Genomic DNA, 23,985 nt, shown 5'->3' on the forward strand with positions numbered 1-23,985 from the left:
AGACGTAAAGAGTATCTATACAATTAAAAAAAACAGTTATTATATATATTTGTAAGAAATACACATCTAGAAATATAATCAAATTAGAAATGTTTACATACACGGGGATATGCTGTACATTAGTGTTTGAGTATTGTGGTTATGTAGGAAAGAGACAGCTATTTCATTACTTTTTATATAAATTGAGAAATTCCTAGCTTTTGTTCCGAAGAAAGTAAGTTGCATTTCTTCTTACTACATGTAAAAACAAACTTGCCAGCATTTAACATGTGCTTTTGAATACTCAAAAGAGAAAACTAATATTTGTTTTCTCCAATTAGGGCACACTACAGCCCCATAGAAAAGATTAGCAATAGAACATTCAACAACTACTTTCAAAGGAGATATTCTTGCTCTCACTCTTCCATTGATACCTATGATAATACACCGTTTAAGCATATTTACAGTATTCGACCAGAACCTCACTAAAAAGGTTGGACTGGGTAATAGAGGGTGGGAGAAAGTAAATGGGAACATAATGGTTGGGGTACAAAGAGTTATACCAAAATATGGAGACCTTTTGAGAACACTTGCTTGAAATATATACATTTAAATATTTAGTCTAAGCACGCAACATTCTAGATCATTAGGCAACACAAAGTAACCAATTAAATGTGTGGACACAACTTTCTTTAGCAAGATAAGTAAATACAATCAATCTCCATTCCCCTTTTCAATTACTGTCCTGTTTTGCAAAGCCCACATGTCCGTTCAGACTTGGTCCATTCCACCGTTCTCTGTGCCATCTCCCCTCGATCTGGGATGCCCTCGGAAGCATTCACCAGCTTTGAGCCTGAAGCTGGCATCCATATGCAGTAACTCTATTAATGCTGTTTTGTTTCACTCAAAGCATCTTCTGTAGTATTAGATCTCTCATAGCTTCACATAAGTGAGTCAGTCACCATTGTCAGCTTGGAGTTCCTGTTATTATCCATTGCAGTAAACAATATTAACATGTTTTATTGCCAATGTAGTTGTGTTTATGTAAATGTACATTCATCCCATTGCAAACATCAATAAATTAAGCCAAAGAGCTGAATGTTTTCACTCTGGTCCCTTCTGCAGGCTACCAGAGTTACAATTTCTAACACAAGACATGTGTAAGGGTGACCCTGTGCAGACAACATCATTTCTTACTTAGCAGTTAAAATGCCCGACTTTGTTATTCATGCTTTTTGTGTGGCCTATCTCAGAACCCAGTTCCAAAGCCTGATATATTTGCTTTCTAATGGTTGTTTTGGAGGTCCTATTCCAGGGCAATTCTTTTACCCCATGGTTGAGTCTAAATCTAAGGAGAATAAATCCCTCTTCGAAGCTTTCCTCATCAGTGGTATGAAGATTTATGCTGACAACTAATAAGGAATGCTTATACTTATTGAATGCTCACCCTTTCCCAAAAGACATTACTGTCTATCACAGCTTTTCTTCAGTAGCTCTTAGACAGTGAAAAGAGATGTGTTTTGCTCTCAGAGAGACTGCCCAGGAATACTCCTCCTCCCGTTGAAAAATTGAGAGGTGCTCTCCCGTTTGTTCCTACCAGGAAGGCAGGTGAATTACCTAACTGGACTTTTCTAAATCTACAATGCCCCAAAAGCAATTATAATGATGAACTTCATCTTCTCCCTCGTTCCACTTCTCCTTTCAACATACACTTTAAAATTCCCCTGGGAACCACTAACACTGCCTTTTGGTGCTTTTACCACCTACATCCGCTTTGTCAAATTCATGCTTGTTGACACAGACAATCTGCAAAATCCCACGTGACCTGTATGTCTTCTGAAATGACTGTCTATGGCCTGGCCCACCGCAATGTTTGAAACAAACATTCAATACCATTTTTATTTTTTACTTTTTCCAGTCTTCTTTCGCTTGGCAAATTATATCCTAACATGAAGTGCAATCATTTTTTCTGACCAGGTTTAACAATTATTTTCCAATTCATAGAAAACACATTGATACAAAAAAGAAATATCTAGTTAATTTGTACATTTCAAATACATTTCACATAAAAACACTTAGCAGTAACATTTCTGTTGTATCAACAATAGTGATATTTTCCAATCCCATATCACACTCCTCTCTCTTATTCATACACATAGCACACAAGTCCTGTCTTCCACACCTTCTCATCCTGACCACATATGACATATACTCTGTAATCAATGGGAAAGAAAGTCTGAATTTTTCTACTGCTGTGGTGTTGCGAGCTGAATTCTCACAACAGTGCAGTCAACGTACGTTTCGGTGGGTGAAAATGAAATGTCAACCCACCTTCAGGACCAGACAATCTAACCATGCACTGGGTACGCCACTATGGGGGAATCTGTAAAACTGCATATACGGAAAAAGGCTGGCCAGATGTAGTTTCTTTTAAAAGACTTATTGATTTAGATGCAAAACGCAAGAAATACTATTCTAAATTTTATTTGAAATACTTCCTTGTTGACTATAAAAAAGCCCAGCTAATTTCCTGCTAAACTGCCTTTAATGGCCTCTTTATGATTAACCTCTGCCTCTTCTTTGGCCACTGCCAGCTTCACCATAGCCTTAATAACACGAGCCACTTGGGAGATGGCTTCTTTGACCATTGATTCGTGAACCAGCATCACCTTTTCTACCAAACTCATCAGTTTTAATCTCTTCTATTGTCTTTCAGTTAATGCTCAACTTGTTGACAACAGGTAGCAAGGACTGTGCATGAAAATAAGGCTGGTGATTAGGACACATTTGTGTCCTTCAATTTCCTGTTTATTACCTTTCCCACAGATATACTGATGTCTTTTGTGCCATTAATGACTTCTCTGGCATTTCAGCCCTGCATTTCCTGTAAAACAATGGAGTGACAGCAGCATGAATCTAACTAAAAGACTCCAAAGTCAGCCAAGCCCAGGGCAGCCGATGCACTAGTACCCAAAGGGTGAGGACCAAGAGGAGGCGAAATCTAGTGTGGTTTTTGTGCCAAAGTAGGCCTTTTATTACATAAGAGGACCTAATCAAAAGGACTGTTATCACTTTTATTAGCCCCAATTTGTATTCAAAACATCAAGTAGTGCAGATACCCTCAGATAGCATGACAGGTGAGTTTTACAGCAGGTTCCCATCCCTTTCACAGCCATGACCCTTTGCCAACTCCTGCTCTGGCACTGACAAGACCTCCTCGACCAGTTATGTTGTGTTGATTAAAGCTGTACAAAACAGGGTTTCAAAGGACTGATGTTCGATTCCAACTAACACATGTGGCAGCAAGGTGTTTTGGGGTTAGAGTAAGTAAATAATAGCCATTGTAATAGCTCGCCACCATCTTTCCTGGCCTTCTCTTCTCATTCACATCTGGTCTTACTAATCTTTTTCAACAATAAATTGCAACTGTCTGGGAGCCATCTTCTTTGTGTTTCCCATTGGCTTTGCTTCCTTGCTTTACTCGCTGCATGTGTTACGGATGCCTCTTTGTACTTGGTTGTATAAATTCCGGTTATACCGCTTTGCGATGAAAATGATTTCGTTCTTCCTCTTCGCTGAAGTGGCAGTAATCATTGTCTAATGTTATCCTCCTTGTCTTTATTAAAATTATGATTTTCTATGTAACCAGAGGAAAATCAAAACTATTAGTTATCTACTAGTTAACTAAGAGATTACTAATTTCATACATTTAAGTGAGAGATTTCCAAGATGTTAGTTTTATGGTGGACGGGTGTAATTGCAAATTGCCTGGGATGAAATGTTTGCTGTACTGGATTATTACCCAGTATTATATGTATCCATAGCGTTGCCACTGAACTAGTTTAATACTTGCACATCGGTATCCTTAAAGAAAAAAATTGTGCGGGATGGTCTTCACCCAGCATTTTGAACCAAAACTAGATTTTTGATAGTTTTTCAATCTAGATAAGTCCTATTCTCCTGAGGGCATAGTTAAAAGATTTTCCCCTGTATCGATTACTATTTTGATACTTTTTTTTTATTTGCAGCAGCTTTTCCTGATGAAGAGAGTTCAGTTTCAGATAACCAACCATTCCCCTCTCTTCAGATGGTAAGTGTACCGGAAAGATACGATTTCATTTGAGCTTTAATTTGCAGGCATCAAACTGGTGCACTGCCACAAATGTTTTCTTTCTTACTTTTTGAAAACATGAAACAGATTTATCACTCTGTTGGAATGTTTAGTTGAAGTTTAAAACCTACTGAGGCAGAATTTGAAACTTTGTTAGCATTTCATTGTATTTATAGTGACCACATCTGTCGGTCTCATAGGAAGGACCACGGATGTCGCACAACCACACAGACTGACCCCTAAATCTGAAATTACATTGCTCTTCAGAACACTGGAGAAAGTATGTAAACCTGAAATGCATTTTACGTTTTTGAAGCACCACATTTAAGTAACTGCATCAAGAAACTTGCAATAGAAAACACCAACAGAATGAGTAATCACTTAGAAAGCCCATCTCATAAATTCATCACCAGTAAGGAGCAACACTCACAAGCAATGCATGTCTGAGTTATTTAATAAAAACAAGTTATGTTACTGAATTCAAGTCTTCTAAAATAGTTCTACCCAAATCAACTATTATGAGCATATGCATTCCTTTGTGTCCAAACGTCATTAGATTGACTAATTGGCTAATATTGTAGTTTATTTCTCCAACATTAAATATGTTTGATTCACATATTTGAAATATTCCCTGTTCTCACTATGGGAGTCCCTATCGTTTTTCAGTATAGGAGTCCCTATCGTTGTTTTAAACAAAGTTGCCATATAAATGTAACATTCCCTCAGTCTTTCACCTTGTGCAGATATCCACCACATTATATGACCCAAACTATGGCCAAGGAGGAAGAGCTATTGAGCTCCAAACCCCCACAGGCTTAAATGGTTAAGAATGTTTTGCCTTGCATAAAGTGTGAGAAGAGAATCCTCAGACTTCTGATGTTCAACGTCGATATATGTATTGTATTAGTTTCTGCATCATTGGATCTTCATTGATAGTCCTAAATGCTTTGATAATTTCCTGTTGCGTGTGGACCCAAGGACGTACTTTTATGTAGTACTTTTCATCTGCATCAGAGTGTCTTAGTCCATGAGTCTTCCTAATCTGCTGAATGCAAGCCTAGCAAAACAACCTCATTTTTAATGAGTGTCCAGAATATTCCTCCCTAATGTATTCATACAATTGAATTAAAACAAAAAAATAGTTTTGAACTTGAATGTAAAAAATGCTACCTGAAGGCTTACATCTAACTGAGATAGAAAAAAGGGGCTTATTCCCCTATGGGCTTGAGGGGCACCTCTTCCCAACAAGTTAACTACCTCTTCTAGAGCCTTTTTCCAACCTTTGAGACTAGGATCTTAGGAAGAGGGCTGAGGCTTTTAACCTCCAATTTTAAGTTTTGTGCTCAAAGAAAAATAATTTTCTCCTCATTTGATGTCTTAACATCTTCTCTCAAGTGGATCATTGTGTGGCTAATTTTGCAGTGGGAATGGCATTACTGTTTTCCAAGTGTTCCCTCTTGTTAAAGAAAGCAAGCTGCTTCAAAGCACACAGTGTTATATCATCCCACTCTGTTTTAAAGTGCGAATCTCTAAGAAGATGTCTATTAGAACATATAAAGACAGGAACAACACTCATCTATGAAATATTCTAGGGGACTTGAGGGCAGAAGAGGAAGAAACTAGAGATACAAGTCTCCTGGTCACTCTCAACCTCTGGTAATAACCATACCAGACAAAGATACATGGGGGGAAAAAGACAACATCATTGTCTGACATCGGCAAAAGATGTCCAACGCCGGCAGCACTGAGACCATCAGCGGCAACTTGCCTGCTATTGAGAGAAGGGTCAGTGCCCTCTAAGCATAGCCATTCTGGTCCGTCACAGTCAGAACAGACCACATCATACCTCGTAACGGTTGCTGACACACTCTGTTGTCATCAACTACACAACCCACATGGTTGATGATGGAGGCTCCTCAACCTTCAGTATCTGTGATTTTGGAAACGCTCCAACCTAGAGCCAGCCCCAAAGTCAATTCTATCTCTTGTCCAAAGGCTATTGAAAATAGCATAAGTGAAAATTCTAACTCTTGCCACAGTAGAATTAGTGACACCATGTTTATTGAAAAAATACAGTTGTCGAGATCAGGATCCAATTTTCTTCAAATCAGATCCTAAATTAGACTCTGTGATAGTAACAGCAGGAAGACTTTAACCACAAGAGTTTGCTGCCGCTCTTGAGAGCGATCAAAAGAAATGATGTGACTGACAGGAAGATGTGCAAGACTACATCTACTCATTTAAACAATGCATGTGTGACAGTGCTTCTTGTATGGTACCACAAAGAACATCAGCAACAAGACTTCTTAGAAACGATCAAATAAAGTGCTGTAGTCTCAAACCAAGTGATTTGCAGGACCCATAACCCACCCTTCTGTGGCTGCAGGACCAGGTCGACAAGGGGTGAAGACCAGCAGTGCAGCACAGGAGATGAAGAGGGGTTCCTGAAGTGATGCAGATGATGTCCCATGTCACATGTAGGGTTGCAGTTGGTCAGTTGTGCTGGAGAAACACCAGCAAACCTTGGCAAATGCAAAAGAAGACCAAGAAGACAAGTTGCAAGGCTGAAGAGGACCAGCAAGTCCCAAGGATGGGAGTCCAGGGTGAACCTCAGCAGTCGGGAGAGTCCCAAGAAGAGGAGGCAGCCCCGATAGGCAACCCACTGGCAGTAGGCACAGCAGTCACAGTGAGGCTCAATTAGCACACCTGAAGAAAAGTCCCATGCCGCTGGAGCAACAGGAAGGACACTTAGCTTAGCAGGAAAAAGTGCTGGGGGCCAGGGCTACACTGAGCCTGAAGATACCTTGGAGAAGCAAACAAGTCTTGGTAGCTGCAAGAGTCGCGGTGCACAGGGATACTGTCCTGCAAGGAGAGACGAGGGTTTACCGTCTCCCAAGTTGGACAGCTGGTAGAGAGGATCAAGGGGACCACACAGCTGGTCATCGTTGCAGTTGGTACCTGCAGATGCAGGGGAGTGACTTTCACTCCAAGGGAGATTCCTTCTTACTTCTTGGTGCAGGCTGGAGTCTTGTTGACTTCAGGGGATGCATAGCTGGGGAAATGTTGCAGTTGCTGGAAGGAGCCGGAGAAACAATCTTGCAAAGTGTAGTCATCGCTGGAGTTGCAGATTGTTGCTGAAGAGTCCATTTGTGGTTCCAGTGGCCAGCAGATGAAGTAAACGAGGCAGAGCAGTCCTGCTGAAATATTGCGTGCCGAATCTGAGGACTTGCCCAAGAGGAAGACCTTAAATAGCCAGGGAAGGGGGGGGGGGGGATTAGTATTCTAGCAGGGTGACCACCTATCAGGAGGAGGCTGTGACGTCACCTACCTGATCTGGCCTCTCAGAGGCTCCCAAGGGCCTATGCACATTTTGGATTCAAGATGGCAGAACCAAGTGGCCACCTAAAAGAGCTCTGGGCACCACCCCTCGGGTGGTAATGGACAGGGGAGTGTTAACTCCCCTTTCCTGTGTCCAGTTTAATGCCAGAGCAAGGAGCGGGGTACCCTGGACTGGTGCAAACCAGTTTATGCAAAGAGAGCACCAAATGTGCCCTTCAAAGCATACTGGTTGCTTGGAGAGGCTACCCCTCCCAAGCCAGGTCTTACCTGTTTCTGAGGGGAGAGGGTGTTGGGCCCCGCTCTACCCCTCCCCATGCCCCCCCCCCCAACACACACACACGCACAAGAATCATTTGTTCTGCTTTCCTCTGCTTGAGCTGGTCAAGCAGCAGGAGGACAGAAATCCGTCTTTAGGGGGCAGCAGCGCCGGCTGCTTGCAAAACCCTGAGACTAATAGGAGCAATACTGGAGGTCCTCTATGTAGCCCCCAGAGTGCACCGAATCATACAAACAATGCTGGCACCTTTTCACGACGGCTTCAATGGCAGGCCTGACGCCCCTTTTTGCATTGGCCTCCATGGGTGGTACAGTACATGCTGCAGCTCATGGGGAACCCCTATTGCCCCCAATGCTCGGAGTACCTACGTACCATATACTAGAGACTTATATGGGAGCGCCAGTATGCCAATTGTGTGGTGTGCAAATTCCTAGACAACCAAATTTAGAGGGGGAGAGCACAATCACTGGGGTCCTGGTTAGCAGGGTCCCAATGAAAACCGTCAACGCATACTAACAGGCAAAAAGTAGGGATACCCATGCCAAAAAGAGAGGGTACTTTTGTAAGTCTGTTATCTACCCATGACTTAAATGGCCTGGATTGATTGCAGAGCTTGAGCTTGAGTATCACAAGTTTTTTGACCTCCTGTGTTCTAGCCCCCTTTCCCCCCCCCCCCCCCCAGGATCAGGCAGGTTCTCTCTCTGTTTACTATCACTACATGTAGATATGTAGTCCAAATAGGATATTGCTAGAAAAGTTAGTTAGCAACCCGCGACTACACTTACAGCTGAAGATCAGACAACATGGACCATGAATGCATTGGGAGGAAAAACTTCAGAAGTTCTATAGATACAGGTCCATGATGTAGGCTGCCAACTTTTACAACTCGATAAATGTAACTTGCCCCTCGGTGAGGGGCTTCTGCCTCTGCTCTATTACTTTGTCAGGATTTGCAGTGGTGAAGGAAACGTCCAAGGAAGTACATTTCCCCTTCCCCAGTTCATAAAATACATATCCCCTTTACAGTAGAGGTCACTGAAGCAAGAATTTCTATGCTACTTTTGAAACTGTTAAATTGTATTTCAATGATTTGAGCAGTTACAGTGGTAGTAGCGAGTCTTTTATTTTGTATTTGAGCCTCACCAAGCTACAGGTGCAGAACAGCTCCCCTACTCCAGCTGACTCTTAGAACGAACACATCACATAAAGTGGGTTAACAATCCCGGTGATATTCTTACCTCCCCTTTGTTATAACTGCTTAGCTCCATAACAAACCCCAAACCCTTTAAAAAGAAATTATGAATACATTGAAAATCAATAAGAATGCTCTAATTAACAATAACAAACAATTTGAACCTTGACAATAAAAAGGAAATAACTACAAACATCTTCGCAGTAAGGACCTATTTGTGTTATAATCCATCCACCATACTGGCCTTCTTAGTTCTCTTGATTCTCTGTGTGAGTACCTAACAGGGTTGGTAAATCCATTCTTTGGCTGGGCCGTGAAGTCATATTGTAAATCCTTCACCAGTTGAAACATACATCATGTGTTCACTGTATCCAAGACCCACCACATTTTTCTTTATCTTGCTTATATTATGTGGACCCATGAACTTGAATCTTCCTTTATCATATCAGATTTTACCACATCATCAACATTCCATTCAGGGTTCTTAGCACATTTGTTCTCTTCGTAGCGTTCCTTAAATCTTCTATGGTGCTCTTCTCTCTTCAGAGAGACTTCTTCATCTCTTATCCCAATCTTTCTTCTCATACGGTCTACAACCCAACCACGTTTATCTTAACTTTGCATAAGCAATTCTCCCCTTTAGACAGAAAAAAAGCAATTTCGTGATTAGAGTATTGTAGTGTGCCCACCAAGTCGGAATACATTCTCAAGCATTACCCTGTTCAAGAGTCCTTTGCACACATGATTTGACCACCCTGTTGGTACCCTCCCCTAAACCATTTCAATACAAGGCAGTTATTTGGTGAATAAAGAACAACCTTTCAAAAATATTTGCATTTCAAATGAAATCAACTGCACTCCATTATCAGTCCTCCAAATACCTCTGTATACCTTCACGGGCAAGTTCATCCTTCAAAAACAAAATCACCATCTTAGTTTTGGCAGTTCCTACACATTTCTCCACAACCCTTTTTTGAAGTGTAGTAAACTAAAAGTAGCAGGCAAAAGATCAGAAGGTCCCAGTAGGTCAAACTAATTTTGTCTGTGGTTCTTCTGGTACCTCCACCAGAGATAGTGGGGGTTGTATGTGTGACTCCCTTGTACTTGACTTGGTAAGTTGTTTCCAAGATGTTTCTCATGTGCCAGATTAACTTCTCTTTCAGATCCTCTGGCAGTATTATTCTACTGGATCTCAAAAGCTTGTCCTCTAACAAACCTAACTCCTCTCTCTTATTCTAGAAAACCATCTCAGAAATGTATTTGTGCTCTGGCCATCTTTTGACTACAAATTCTTGGTACCTAAACATGATTTTAGGTCCATGGCTTCTGCTTGTTACCATTCTACCAGTCAGTCATAGCATTCTCTCGCCCAAAATACAAGGCCAAAATATTTTATTCACTGTACTGTCATCTTCAATAGGTAACCTTGATAAGCAATATACAATTTTATTGTTGGCCCCCAGCAAATATTCTACTTGAAAATTAAACTAATCTGGGCCCGCAACCCATCTTCTAATCCTGTTTGTCAAATTATCTCCTTTTCTACTTGTAAAGATGTGAGTTATGTCAGTGATCAGAACCCACAACAAAATGCAGACCCCACAAAAAAAAATGCATGTTAGCCCAATACCACACTAAAGCTTCCATCTTTGTTGCCCAGTTACGTTCTTCAGCATCACAAAGAGCACATGAAGTAGAAGCCACAATTTGTTTCCTCTTAATCAGTTTTTGTAAAGTATAACTACTTACCCGTGAGGGTCTCAAGGCGCTGGTGGTGGGTCTGGGCCTCATTCGAAGAGCCATGTTTTGAGGTTCTTCCTGAAGATGGTGAGAAATGGGCTTTGTCTGAGGTGCGTAGGCAGGTTGTTTCTGCTCTTAGCTGCGAGGTATGCGAAAGATCTTCCGGGGGTGTTTTTTTCAGATACGTGGGATGGTAGCTAGCACCTGCTGGGCGGAGCGGGAGGGTCTGGCAGGTTATGGAAGGAAATGCGGTGGTTCAGGTAGGCCGGTCCGATGTTGTGCAGGGCCTTGTAGGTGTGGGTGAGTAGTCTGAAGTTGATTCGCTTCTCTACTGGGGCCAACAAGGGTCCTCAGATTTTGGTAGATGTGTTCTTTGTGGGGGAGGTTCAGGACGAGTCTTGCGGCATTTTGGATGAGCTGTAGTTTCCTGATGTTTTTTGTTGTGGTGCCAGGGTAGAGTGCGTTGCCGTAGTCGACCTTGCTAATGACTAGGGTGTGGGTGATTATTTTGCGACGATGTCTCAAAGGCTGCAACTCAGTGGCAAAATTATCAGTATTCTTCAAATAAGACTCTGCTGACTCTAAAAATTACCTGACAAGATCTTTATCAGTGGGTATCAGAGCTTTGGAGATGCATTGAGTTAACTCCCACTTAAGGTCTGACGCCTTCCTCCTGATATGATGTGACCCAGATAGTTAACGGTGTTAATCCCTGAATTTGCCCTTCTCTTTTTTCAACGCAAGTCCTAGTTTTGACAACGTATCTAAAGATTTCTCAGTATCCTGACATGGTCCTAGCGGTCCTTTCCAAATACCAATATGTCTTACTGAAAGAACAACACTTATAGTATCCACTCTTAATCAGTCTCTGAAAACACATCATTGCAGATGCCAAACCAAGTGGCATTCTGACAAATCTATAAATGCCTAAAGGTGTAACAAAAGATGTCACATGCCTGGATTCTTAGCTACAGAACTTGGTCGTCGCATGCAGATGATAAATCCATTATACTAAACATTTTAACATCTCTCAACAATGCAAATGTTCTGAAATATTAGGCAATGGTTGTCTGCTCCCCTAGATTTGCTTATTTAAATCCCATAAATCTACACACATCCTGATTTCATTCCTTTTGGTACCAAGAATATTGGTGCAGATCATTCATAGGACTCCATCTAGGAATAATGTAAGAGACAAAGTAATGTTTGCAACTCCCTGAGTAGCGTCATCATCAAGTACCAAACTTTCCTCAGTTTACGAACAGTTGGTACAGCATTTCTTTAAATGATCTTATGCTTGAAATGATTCATTTGTCCAAGTACACACTCAAACACTTTTGAGTATTGTTCTGCAATACCGCATTATCATTCACGGAGGCTACTAGAATAACTTGTTCTTGGGCATTGGTATTGGGGCGGAGACGTGTGATCCAAATGTCTACTGGATGGTCCCATCCCAACAAGTTGTCTCCACATCTAGCTTCAAACACTTTTTCCTCTGTCTTGAAATGAAATTGTCATGGCTGTGTAACCAAAGACCTCTATCCTTGCATCTCCATAACTTACGGGATTAATAGCAAGCATTAATAGTGATTACTTATAATTTCAAAATGTTGTTCCAAATTGTGACCCCCACTTTGGAGCACACTGAACCAAAATCTGTAAGCACTTTACTTTTCCCACCATTAAGTACAATCTCACATTCTTTTATGTGTATGTGATCACTATCATTGTGTCCATCTTTCACATTAAAAAGTATTTTTTTAGCTCTATGCCCCCGTGTTAACACATCTATAGCATTTCACACAAAAATCTGTCATTTTTACTAACTGAAATATTTGTCCCCTTTTGACTTGTTTATTTGTACCTGCCTTAACAATTTCTCCTTTTTCCTTTAGCACTACTCACACTTTCTTCTTTATCCTTCATTTCCCGCACCCAGTTGCTGTCCACCTCTTCAACACTTGATATAGCCTCTTTAAGAGCAGATTTTTTTTTCGTCAGCAACTTCTTTTGAACTCTATTAATCTCACAAGCTGATCTTTTATATGAGAATCAGTGAGATCACCAAACTCACACATTTGTGTTAAAGTTCTCAGAGAGGCTACATAATTTCCAGCACTTTCTGTTTTCCCCTGCACTTTTTTGTAAAGAATTTGCAGTGTTCAAGGACCACAGCTTGTTCCCTTGATGAGGAAAACCTTTTTACCCTTATCACGAGTGGATAAGAATAAAATAGTCTCTTCCATTGCTTTCAGGGAAGTACTACTTCACTTCAGAAAGAAATGTTGCTGGTTGAGACACACGTCCAGCTGCCATGCTGCTAATGTGTGCAATTCTCTTAGAAAGTGTTTTGTAAAGGCTCTGTTGATAGTATAGGATACGGTCACTAATACTTACTAGTCAGCAAAACCTGATGGTGGTGTCAGATAAGCTGTTGCTGGCCTTCATAAATGCTGTTTATTCTCAAAAACCCTTTAATCACTTGTTAGGTACTATTCAATAGGTCATCTTAATGTGCATTATGTACTGTCCAGCCTAAAATGCGCAATGTCAAATAAAATAGGACAACTGATGAATTGTTATGCACTTGTCCTGCTTTACCATGTATGCTATAAAAACATGAAGAAAACAAGACACATCCATGTGTGTTGTTAACGCTTGCAACGCTTAACATTCTCTGAAAGGTAGTCGTTCTGGTGTTGCTTGTGTAAGTTCTGAAAACACCGGAGCTCTCAACACCACGCACCTCTAATGTATTCAGTAATTTAACGCTTGCTTTTGCATGTTTACATTAAAGATTTGACTCCCTGAAAAAAATCCATTGTAAGCAAAATGAAAAGTCTGGTGAGGATACTCACTCCAAAACTAAGAGACTCTGATAATGTCTAAGCAATTTGTGAGCCTGAACATTCAGTGGGTTCTTTTTTTTTTTGTCTTGTTGTTGAAGATGTTGGTTGGTGAATTGCATATTGTCCCAATGTTGAGCAGTAGTTCAATGAATAGACCAAGTACATTAGTAGTAAATTAGTCTTTGTTTGTTTTTTCTTAGACACCCAAGCCGCGTGCAGGGCAGCTAATACTCCAGCTGACTCCTAGAACTAACACATTACCTAAACTGGATTCACATTTCAGGGGACATCTGCAACATTCCTGAACTCCCCATATATGATACAACTACTTAGCACTTTACCACGCTGCTGACAGCAGTCAATCAGCTTGGTGGCACTCTATTCACATGGATCTTATATGTGCACCTTACACAAATGCAAACAGCTTTGTTTGCAACAGGAGAGTAAAAACTGAACTCCACTGGTCTGAGAGCCTTTGCAGTTTGGGACAATCCTTCAGAAGCTGCAAATCCAATGGATTAAGGTAGAAACATTTCTGAAGCTGGAATGTTGAACATGAATGCCAAAGCACTTTGTTGATGCATTCATAAGATCCTTAGTGGCAAAAGGAACATCCTATGGTGCCCCCTCAAAAACATGTCAATCGCCCCCACTGCTGGCATTTCCAGTTTGAGTTTTCTACTACCCCTCTACATCATCATCTTCACTACCCATCTTTCTGTTGGTGTTCCTCTTAGGAATGGCTAAGGGCCAGCTCCATAAGATGCCCACTAATGCCCAGTCGAAACTGGCTGCACAGCCCTCCTGACCTGATTTGGTTTCGTCTGCATTGAAAACTTCAGAGGTTCATAGCCTTCTCTCATTGGTGAAGAATAGCTGTAATGAAGCATTACATGACCTCAGAAAAGACTATGCTGACATAGGTATCTGCTTCAAAGACGGCCAGAGGACTGCAACACCAGAAGGCGGAGGGCACAAGAGGCACCTTGTTAAGGGGCATAGAGACTGCACTGTATGTAGCTGAGAAAGGAACATGGTTCCTGGTGTTAAATGGAAGGTTTTAGAGTGCCTAAAATGCTGAGGTGATAACATTGTAATTGCCCTGTCTGACTACCTTAGGTCTCGTATTTCAACTTCAAGCCAAAATGTCAGTTGGAGGCAACCAGTATCTGCATCTGGAATGCTCATACTCACTTGACATCTTGCCTTCATCCTCACTGCAGCATTTCCATGAGCCCATATGCCACAGAATTGAAAAACAGTAATCTGACCTCAGGAAAAAAAAGATAACAAATGAAAGGTGGAAGAGGGACGCTTCCCACGAAAGACACCATTGAGTTAAAAACTGTTGAAAAGAGATGAGGATTCCTAGCTTTATCTTTGTTGCTCTCTCAGAGAAAATGCATATAGGAAGAGGAGAAACTAAAAAAGTTGCAAATTCATTCTAAAAATGGTAAACATAATCTGATAAAAGTCGAGTTGCAGATTCCTTACCTTATGATTGCCCTGAGATGTCAGTCTATATCCAGAGACTTTTATCAGTGGTACCCCACTGCGCTGTTAGGTGGCATTAATCGGCTCTGCATCGGAAATATTGAGTGTCCTATATAGGCTCTACTCGGGCACGTAGAAGTCTGTTCTTTTCTTTCTGCGCCAGTCAGCTTTGATTTGAAGAAAAACTTACCCCTCAGTAATTTTTTGACTGGCGGACCTCCTGCATTCGCCTGGGTTTACTATAAACATGCCAAAGTCACACCCAGGTCCCTCTCAGATGCTCCTTTTCATAGGCGCTGTAGTGAACACAGTGCAGTTTCAGGCTCATTCTCCCTGGCAGCAAGTCCAGGATATTCAGGCTATGATACCGATGTTTCATCCTCTATCCTGGATTTCGGTGAGAATAACTCTGAGGCTGCTGTGCCTCATGTTCTCCTGCATCCTGCTGGTGACACATGCCTGATGGAATATGTGGGCTTTACAGTGGGACCTGAAGTTCCAGTGGGCTCATCATCACGGTAATCTCTCCAACATGGCACAGATCTCGGGAGGAACTCTGCAAGATCTGCAGTTGTGGTAAACGCACCGTGATTGGGTCAGAGGCTGATCACTTTCCCCTTCCCCAACTAGCTCTGACAGTAGTAACAGATGCGTCACTCCTGGGATGGGGCAGCCATCTGAGAGAGAGGCAGAGATCAGAGGCATCTAGTCTAAGGTGGTATCCAGTGTCCGCATTAACCTGTTAAAGCCCTTATGAGATTTGACTAGCATTCAAAGCATTTCTCCCCTCTTTCCGGAGGAAGTAGTGCAGGTGTTCACGAACACCACCACCGCTTCTGGCATGGAAAGTCGTGAAAAGAAACTGGTGTCAGTGCACCCAGATGGCTCCTGTATAGGACCCGCAGCGTCATTTCCGGCGTGGACGATGACAGATGCAGAGCCAGTTGACACCAACTAAGGCTGACACTTGGGGGAAGTTCTTTGGTAAGGGATCTGCAACTAGATAGTCTCTACTATATAATGTTACCAAAGAGAAGTAACTTGTCCATTAATTAAAGTACACGTTACTAAGCTCTGATAAGAAAAGGTACAAGAACCCATTTCAGTATATTTTGTGTTTAAAATACCATTCTCGTGTTTCATTTTAGCACAACAGTGACTTGATTTTAATAGCCAGTGGGAAGATAAGTATTAGCTTTTAACATGAAAGAAAGTAAAGCCGTCTAAACAACACTTTTTAAAATAGTTCATTTGTTATAGAAAGTCTTGCTCCCTAGAAGCTAATGTTCTTGGAAAATAAATGTTGGTCTTCAAAACTTGTCTCGAAAGTTCTTGTCTTCCTTTCTGACTCCTACATTTCAGAAACCCTTCTTTGGATTCCAGGCTGATAGTTTTGGTAGTCAGGCTTCACATGTTCTTTCCTCTGAACCACAGCCAGAATTACAGCCCTAAATGGATCTGCTAATCTTCTGCATAGCAGCAAAAAATGCACCTTTTGCCTCAGACCTTTTCCCCCCTTCATAGGCTTCGAGGGCTATAGTTGCTCTCCTGGATCAGCTCAAACTCCTCTTTCTTCAGGTTACCAGATAACTTTCTCTTACCCAAAGAACAGCATTCATAACTTGGGTTTAAGACTAAGGAGAATTCTGTCTCCAGTCCTCCTGCAAGCAAACAAGTACTCTCACCACATTCTTTTTGTCTTCTACAAGGCCTGTCAGTGTTTTGATTTCATCTTGTGACAGTCCTAAAATGTAACCTAGTTGTGGTTGGTAAGAACTCCTAAACAAACCCATGCACAATGTTCACACTGCTTTCACCTAGTTTATCCATGGCTTCTGCGTTTTCAGAATCTGTCCAGGAAGCATCACTTGTAATACTACCCACCTTGTGCCAGACCTCCGGGCATAGGAGAAATCCTATTACAGTTCAGTATAGGAGATTGCTGCCTCGTTACATTGATGGTAAAAACTGTAGGACTTAACAAGACTTCTAGAAATCATTTTATAGACACTTACAAAAAATATCCACTAATTTTCTTCAATTAATGGAACACTGTAAGAGTGAGATTTCTAACAAATTGAGTTTTAAGCTCATTGAAGACTATCGATGAAAAGCTGCCACAGCCTAAGCAGTAACAACACTTCGATGTCGCAGTGTCTCTACTGAAAACATTCAAGCTAACATTACTTCATGTTTTCCTTGTGACCTTTGTGCAATTGGGTGTTGTGTTCTTAAAGGCACACATTACAATAGGCTCATCTAAAGTTGGCTTTAAACTTACTATGTCAAAATAGTTTAGTACTACATGTCAACAATGCACCCTTGTCTGCATGCTCCCATCTACTTGTCAGCTCTTTTACCTTGTTTTAAGTCCTGTGTGTGGGTGGCATAAAACCATGCCACATTAGGATTTAGACTTTGTGTGCTGCCAGCACACTTTTGGGACTACCTAAAAACCAATTAGACCAATTGGTATTAGTCAGTCAACTTGTTTTAGGGAAGAGCATATTGTTGGAGGGTAGGCCATTAGTTGTGTGGCCTGCACAAGTAAGGGATCTGTACTAGACCACTGGGAACCAAATACCCCGTTGTAGTGTATGACTCTCGTAGGGTAGCATTTAAGAGCAGTCCAAGGCTTACTGCAAGTCCCTCTTTCTGGCATAATTACCCCCTCTTTTTGCCTGTTGTCAGTGTGGTTAGACTGTTTTTGCTGGGAACATGCTAGCCAGGACCCCAGTGATTGTGCTCTCTCCTCTAAATTTGGTTGTCTTGGTAATCTTTACACCCCACGCATGGCATACTGATGTACCCCTGTAAGTCCCTTCTATAGGGTACTTGTGTACCTAGGGCATTGGTATACAAAGGGTCCCCCAGGGGCTGCCGCATGTATTATGCCACCCATGGGAGCCCATGCAAACTGTCTGCAGGCCTGCCATTTGCAGCCTGCAAGAAAAGGTGCATGCACCGTTTCACTGCTGGTCACTACCCAAGGTCACTGTAAGTCACCCCTGTGGTAGGCCCTTCCAGCCCTAAAGGGCATGGTGCATGTCCCTGTGTGTGGGGCCACTCCATGCAGGAGCAGAGGTGCCCCTACGAACTAGAGTTCCAATTCCCCGGACTTCGTAAGTGCGGGGAAGCCATTTTAGCTATGTACTGGACATAGGTCACTACCTATGCTCCAGCTACATAATGGTAACTCCGAACCTAGGCATGTTTGGTATCAAACATGTCAGAATCATACCCGAGTACTGATGCTGTTATTAGTGGGATGATTCCATGCACTCTGGGGGCTCCTTATAGGACCCCCCCCCCCCCATATTGCTCCTACCAGTCTTCCAGGGACTGCGAGCAGGCCACACTACTGCAGCCACTCAGACAGGATTCTGCCCTCCTGCTGCTTGACCAGCTCAAGCAGGGGAAGGTAGAGCAAAGGATTTCCTGTGGGAGAGGGGTGTAACCTCCTCTCCCATGGAAATAGGTGTTATGAGGCTCGGGTGGGGTAGGCTCCCCATGCCACTGGTTTGCTTTGAAGGGCACATATGGTGCCCTCCTTGCATAAACTGGTTTCCATCAGTCCAGGGTCCCCGGTCCCTGCTCTGGCACAAAACTGCACAAAGGAAAGGAGTGGCCACTCCCCTGTCCATCACAACCCCAGGGGTGGTGCCCAGACCTCCTCCAGGTGGCCACTTGATTCTGCCATCTTAAAAACAAGATGGGCAGAGGCCCTATGAGCATCTAACTGGTCAGGTTAGGCTGATGACATCAGCGACCCCTTCTGATAGGTGGTCACCTTGCAAAGTAACCAAGCCCCTTTTTGGGCTACTTAGGGACTCCCGTGTTGGTAGGTCCCCAGATTCAGCATGCAAGAGACTACCAGGACTCCTCTGCAATGACCTCTTCTGCTCCTGGCTGCCGGCTTACTGTGTTACTACTGTGGTATTGCAAGTGCGTCACACTCCTCCTGGATAAGTCCTGGCTGCTCACCACAGCTACCAGTAGAGCGCCCTTGCTACCTAGACACTAACACTATCTAACAAGGAATGCCTTGACCCAATATAAGTTGTAATACCATAGGTGTCCACCACACACTCTGCCATTCTCCTACACCTACTCGAAGGAGGTGGTGTGAGCTAGTAATCACCATTCACTCAATAAATGATTGTCTGTGCTTTTTCTTTTGATTAATTAAAAGTACATGTATTACACACACTACTCAATATTATGAAACAATTTATAAATATACACAAGTTGATGAAATTCATTTTGGATGACATTGCGTAATCATTCTTGTCTCTCCCAAGGGGAGATATAATCCAGCAACCCACATGGCAAAACATTTACCTGTATCCCAGTGCAACATCTGACTGTAACTAGGAGTGAGAGCACCTCGTACTGGCAATAAAGTACATCTACTTTGATCACCGGTGGCTGCCGGTCTCATTACTCAAGCATTAACAAGAAGCATGTATAGGCATGTTGAAATGATTTGTGCTGTTAAGATTACTCTTGTTAAACATCATGTAATACCATCCTTTATCCCTAGACGGTGCCTTGTCATATGACCCTTCACAAGTCATACTATTGGCCTCAACACTGTGACCACCTATATTTATAAACACATTTAGCATAACATGCTACCATTTGTACCATAGTCTCTAAAAGACCCCATTGCTGTTGAAACACCCACAATTACAGCCTTTCACCCCTATGGGGTGTTCACCATTCTAACAATCCTGCTATCACTGTTCAGGCTGCAGGAACTGCAGCCATGATCTTCGCACCTAGAGGGCACAGCTCCAGCATTCCAAAACAAAAGTTTGAATAGGGTGGGGACACAACTTTCTCTTGGCGGGGAGGCTGCTTGGCTCCTACAGCTCCTCCCATCCATGGCTTTCTGTTGGTGGTGACCCTATATTCCTGTGGCCACGACAAGCTGAGTAAGGGCCAAATATGTTGTGCTTCGCAAGGCAATATGGGGGCGCTCCCTCGGAATGTGCATATTTAATTAGCAGTTCTCCCGCTGAGCCAGGGAGAGCTGCTTCACTGTTATTTTTATTTTTCCTCATGCAGCTTCACGCTGCGCTCTTCTTTGTCCTGTGGTGTCAAGTCCCACCCTTACACCCCCGTGATGCTGCCTCATTGGAGGGCAGCTCAGTGTGCCCATTGCTGGCTGTCCTCATCTTTGAGGGTATCCAGTGCTCTCCCTGACTCCCCCAGCGATGCTGTCTCGTTGGAAGACAGCTTGGGAAGCCAATCATCAACCCCCCCCCGCACATCCCTCTCATTTCCCACCCCCTGCAGCTGCCTTCATCTTCAGGGTTGTCCGGTCCCACCCAGACACCACCTCGCGAGGGGCAGCTCAGGAAACCAGGCCTCTCCTGCCGGCTTCCTGCACGGCCAGCACCCGTTGATGCTGCCACGGGAACCAGCACTCCATTCTTTGGAGGTCTGCCCGCTCAGACGCAGGTGAGAGGCGGCCTGAGGACGGGATGCGCAGGGGAGGTGGCCCGGTGCTCCCCCACCTCTCCTCTTGTGTCTGCCTGCTCCTGCGAGCAGACTCAATGTTGGTGATGTTCCTCCCAGACGCCCTGGGTGAGTGCAGTGGCACACCCTGTAGGAAGTTGGCTCTGTATGTGCTATTTCAAAGTAAGGAATAGCATGCACAGAGTCCAAGGGTTCCCCTTAGAGGTAAAATAGTGGTAAAAAGAGATAATACTAATGCTCTATTTTGTGGTAGTGTGGTCGAGCAGTAGGCTTATCCAAGGAGTAGTGTTAAGCATTTGTTGTACATACACATAGACAATAAATGAGGTACACACACTCAGAGACAAATCCAGCCAATAGGTTTTGTATAGAAAAATATATTTTCTTAGTTTATTTTAAGAACCACAGGTTCAAATTTAACATGTAATATCTTGTTTGAAAGGTATTGCAGGTAAGTACATTAGGAACTTTGAATCATTTCAATTGCATGTATACTTTTCAAGTTATTCACAAATAGCTATTTTAAAAGTGGACACAGTGCAATTTTCACAGTTCCTGGGGGAGGTAAGTTTTTGTTAGTTTTACCAGGTAAGTACGACACTTACAGGGTTCAGTTCTTGGTCCAAGGTAGCCCACCGTTGGGGGTTCAGAGCAACCCCAAAGTTACCACACCAGCAGCTCAGGGCCGGTCAGGTGCAGAGTTCAAAGTGGTGCCCAAAACGCATAGGCTTCAATGGAGAGAAGGGGGTGCCCCGGTTCCAGTCTGCCAGCAGGTAAGTACCCGCGTCTTCGGAGGGCAGACCAGGGGGGTTTTGTAGGGCACCGGGGGGGACACAAGCCCACACAGAAATTTCACCCTCAGCGGCGCAGGGGCGGCCGGGTGCAGTGTTAGAACAGGCGTTGGGTTCGCAATGGAAGTCAATGAGAGATCAAGGGATCTCTTCAGCGCTGCAGGCAGGCAAGGGGGGGCTTCCTCAGGGAAACCTCCACTTGGGCAAGGGAGAGGGACTCCTGGGGGGTCACTTCTGCAGTGAAAGTCCGGTCCTTCAGGTCCTGGGGGCTGCGGGTGCAGGGTCTTTTCCAGGCGTCGGGACTTAGGTTTCAGAGAGTCGCGGTCAGGGGAAGCCTCGGGATTCCCTCTGCAGGCGGCGCTGTGGGGGCTCAGGGGGGACTGGTTTTGGTACTCACAGTCGTAGAGTAGTCCGGGGGTCCTCCCTGAGGTGTTGGTTCTCCACCAGCCGAGTCGGGGTCGCCGGGTGCAGTGTTGCAAGTCTCACGCTTCTTGCGGGGAGATTGCAGGGTTCTTTAAAGCGGCTCCTTTGGATAAAGTTGCAGTCTTTTTGGAGCAGGTCCGCTGTCCTCGGGAGTTTCTTGTCGTCGTCGAAGCAGGGCAGTCCTCCGAGGATTCAGAGGTCGCTGGTCCCTTTGGAAAGCGTCGCTGGAGCAGAGTTCTTTGGAAGGCAGGAGACAGGCCGGTGAGATTCTGGAGCCAAGGCAGTTGTTGTCTTCTGGTCTTCCTCTGCAGGGGTTTCAGCTAGGCAGTCCTTCTTCTTGTTGTTGCAGGAATCTAAATCTTTAGGTTCAGGGGAGCCCTTAAATACTAAATTTAAGGGCGTGTTTAGGTCTGGGGGGTTAGTAGCCAATGGCTACTAGCCCTGAGGGTGAGTACACCCTCTTTGTGCCTCCTCCCAAGGGGAGGGGGTCACATCCCTAATCCTATTGGGGGAATCCTCCATCTGCAAGATGGAGGATTTCTAAAAGTTAGTCACCTCAGCTCAGGACACCTTAGGGGCTGTCCTGACTGGCCAGTGACTCCTCCTTGTTATTCTCATTATTTTCTCCGGCCTTGCCGCCAAAAGTGGGGGCCGGGCCGGAGGGGGCGGGCAACTCCACTAGCTGGAGTGTCCTGCGGTGCTGTGACAAAGGGGTGAGCCTTTGAGGCTCACCGCCAGGTGTTACAGCTCCTGCCTGGGGGAGGTGTTAGCATCTCCACCCAGTGCAGGCTTTGTTACTGGCCTCAGAGTGACAAAGGCACTCTCCCCATGGGGCCAGCAACATGTCTCTAGTGTGGCAGGCTGCTGGAACTAGTCAGCCTACACAGACAGTCGGTTAAGTTTCAGGGGGCACCTCTAAGGTGCCCTCTGGGGTGTATTTTGCAATAAAATGTACACTGGCATCAGTGTGCATTTATTGTGCTGAGAAGTTTGATACCAAACTTCCCAGTTTTCAGTGTAGCCATTATGGTGCTGTGGAGTTCGTGTAAAACAGAATCCCAGACCATATACTCTTATGGCTACCCTGCACTTACAATGTCTAAGGTTTTGCTTAGACACTGTAGGGGCACAATGCTCATGCACTGGTACCCTCACCTATGGTATAGTGCACCCTGCCTTAGGGCTGTAAGGCCTGCTAGAGGGGTGTCTTACCTATACTGCATAGGCAGTGAGAGGCTGGCATGGCACCCTGAGGGGAGTGCCATGTCGACTTACTCATTTTGTTCTCACTAGCACACACAAGCTGGTAAGCAGTGTGTCTGTGCTGAGTGAGGGGTCTCTAGGGTGGCATAATACCTGCTGCAGCCCTTAGAGACCTTCCCTGGCATCAGGGCCTTTGGTACCAGAGGTACCAGTTACAAGGGACTTATCTGGATGCCAGGGGGTGCCAATTGTGGAATCAAAAGTACAGGTTAGGGAAAGAACACTGGTGCTGGGGCCTGGTTAGCAGGCCTCAGCACACTTTCAATTCAAAACATAGCATCAGCAAAGGCAAAAAGTCAGGGGGTAACCATGCCAAGGAGGCATTTCCTTACACACCCCCTCCCACATTTTCCTGGGAAGCGCAACGGTGCACCCCGACTTGGGTTCTTTGTGGAGCCACAGGTTGGGGCCAGGGCCCCCTCCCTGCATCTTCATGGGGAGTTCGATGGTGCTCTCCGGCTTGCTGTTCCTTGCGGGGCCCTGGGATGGCCTGGGCCGCTTGACAATCTTCAAGGGGAGCGTGAAGTGCTCCCGGGCTTCTTCCTGAGACCCTGGCCAAGCCCTCAGCCTGCGTCTCCTGTCTTTGCTTCCCTGTGGGGCCCTGTGATGGGGTCTGGGCCCCTTCTACTCCTCTTTGTTGGGAGCATGACAGTGCTCCCGCAAGCGGCCATATTCGGCGGGGTGGCGTGATGGCGATCCCTGGCTCCTCGTTTCTTTATGTGCAGCCCCTGGGGCCTTGGCCCACCCCGGGGGCACAGTCTGGAGCAGTGGTGGAGCCCCGCGTACTTTGCTGCTTGCTCCTAAAAAGTCATAGACCTTCCCCTCTAGATATCTGGCCCCATTGAGCCTTTTTTGACAATTGAGGTGTCATTTCACTCCTGGTGGCGAGCCCTTGCCACCAGAATACCCTTTCTTTTTTGGCCTCTTTGTCTAGAAGGATCCCAACTCAGAAGAGAGCCAGTCGCACTAACTCCCTCTGCCAACCTTTCATTTGGGAGCTTTCTTTTCTTTGGGGCTGCATGCCATCCTTGCACCAGATC

The 23,985-nt window shown here is 44.3% G+C and overlaps 1 protein-coding gene across 5 annotated transcripts in view; it reads left to right on the forward strand.

Moving 5' to 3' along the window:
* GPCPD1 (glycerophosphocholine phosphodiesterase 1) overlaps positions 1-23,985 on the forward strand; it is a 741,593-nt gene that overhangs the window by 561,877 nt on the left and 155,731 nt on the right. For 4 of the 5 annotated variants that reach the window (XM_069234162.1, XM_069234163.1, XM_069234164.1 and 1 more), the window contains exon 15: positions 4,008-4,069. In XM_069234162.1, coding sequence (XP_069090263.1) covers positions 4,008-4,069 — 62 coding nt within the window. The remainder of the gene's footprint in view (positions 1-4,007; positions 4,070-23,985) is intronic. The other variant, XM_069234166.1, reaches the window with a different exon arrangement.

Source organism: Pleurodeles waltl, chromosome 5 (genome assembly GCF_031143425.1).
Source record: "Pleurodeles waltl isolate 20211129_DDA chromosome 5, aPleWal1.hap1.20221129, whole genome shotgun sequence".
NCBI lineage: Eukaryota > Metazoa > Chordata > Amphibia > Caudata > Salamandridae > Pleurodeles > Pleurodeles waltl.